Source organism: Buceros rhinoceros, unplaced genomic scaffold, assembly GCF_000710305.1.
Source record: "Buceros rhinoceros silvestris isolate BGI_N320 unplaced genomic scaffold, ASM71030v1 scaffold12086, whole genome shotgun sequence".
Taxonomy (NCBI): Eukaryota; Metazoa; Chordata; class Aves; order Bucerotiformes; family Bucerotidae; genus Buceros; species Buceros rhinoceros.
Genome location: NW_010416975.1, coordinates 4,773 through 6,246, shown reverse-complemented (window position 1 = coordinate 6,246; position 1,474 = coordinate 4,773). Strand labels below are relative to the sequence as shown.

Sequence of the window (1,474 nt, the reverse complement as noted above, 5' to 3'; positions counted from 1 at the left end):
TCTGATCGTCGTGAATTACGATCCGTACACGCTCACGCTGTCTCTTCCTTTCTACATCACCCAGTGCTGGATCCTGGGGATTATACTGGTGCTCACCTGGACAGCCTGGCGTTTCTTCATCCGGTGAGCAGAGCTCCTCGCACTGCCCTTGGTCTGCCCTGGCTCTGCTGGTGGGTTCCTCTAGGCGGCCTCTCAGCCGCCCATCGTCCAGCGCGTGTGGCCAGGAGCCCTTGGTGCCTGCTGAAGACTCCTCAGGGCTCCTCTGGGTTCAGAGCAGCAGTGCTGTGGCGTGAGGGTTGTCAAACAAGAGGGGATTCTGCGCAGGATCCCAGCAGGTTCTTCCTGGATCGAGCTTCCGGTGCTCTGGTGTGGGTGGGACCATCCCACTCGTGCTGCTGCAGCAGCTGGTTGGCGCCTGATGGCACCTGGTCTGCTGGGTGGGTGACAGTGGCCATGAGAGCAGTGCGGTGGTTTTCCTGTGCTCTCATGCACAGGACTGAGACCTTTTGCAGCCTCGTTGCAGGAACAGTCTGTTGTGTCGCAGTGGTCCGAGCTGTCCCAGCGACAAGCGAGCCAGGCTCAACACGTTGGATCCAGAGGCTGCTCTGTGCCGTAAACGAAAAGCAGCAGCACAAGAGCTTCTCGAGGCCATAGAGGAGGCCCAGTGTGACAGCAGTGGTTGCTCTCGATGATGTGCTGTACCTCTGGAATAGGGTCAGGGCCAGGCTGCTGGCACGAAACCCACGTGTCTGGTGCACCGATGCCATCAGCAGTGGCAGAGACGTGCAGCCAGAAGGCTGACCCGGGTTACGTTACCCCAGGGCACTGGTGTCCGGAGCAGACTTGCCCAACTGTTCATGTGTTCAGATTGTTTATCCACATCTGTTTGTTCTCTCTAGTGACATCACTCTGCGGTACAAGGAGATCAGGCGACAGAAGCAGGAGCACAGACACGAGAAGGACAAATGCTTGAGCAATGGCGATGGACACCCGTCGGTCCTGGACGAGCAGGATGGGAGCAAGCTGAGGGACAGGAAACTTTGAGCATCAGGCGAGGGGCTCGAAGGAGCTCGCAGTGCTCACGCCGGCCTGGTGGACAGTCCGACCTTACCCTACCTAACTCGTGTTGTCATTGTTAGCTTCCCAACGTGTGCGAGTCCGCTTGGGACAGATGTCACTGGTGTACACACCCTTTCTCCTCCCGCACACCCAGGCAGAGGCGGGGAAAGTCTGTGTCGAGGGAAGTCAGACCCAGCACTGCTGCAGCGAGGTGGGATCTTCACTCGAGCGTGTTGTACGTCTTCCTGGAAAACAAGGTCTGGAGACACGGGCCTGTCAGACACAGCGCGAAGGGAACCTCGCTGGTCTGTTCCCAGTCAACTGTGAGGGTTTGATTATTTTCTTGGGCATTAGGAGCTTGTTCTGGAGAGTGCAGATACCAGAGACAGGAAACAAACGATGTTTTCTTCTGCTG

General features: G+C 57.5%; 1 protein-coding gene across 1 annotated transcript in view; it reads left to right on the top strand.

Annotated features, from left to right (window-relative positions):
* PTDSS2 (phosphatidylserine synthase 2) overlaps positions 1 to 1,044 on the top strand; it is a 32,625-nt gene extending 31,581 nt beyond the window's left edge. The window contains exons 12-13 of the mRNA XM_010138002.1: positions 1 to 123; positions 900 to 1,044. The exon at positions 1 to 123 is cut by the window's left edge and continues 2 nt beyond it. Coding sequence (XP_010136304.1) covers positions 1 to 123; positions 900 to 1,044 — 268 coding nt within the window. The remainder of the gene's footprint in view (positions 124 to 899) is intronic.
* The last annotated feature ends 430 nt before the right edge of the window (positions 1,045 to 1,474 follow it).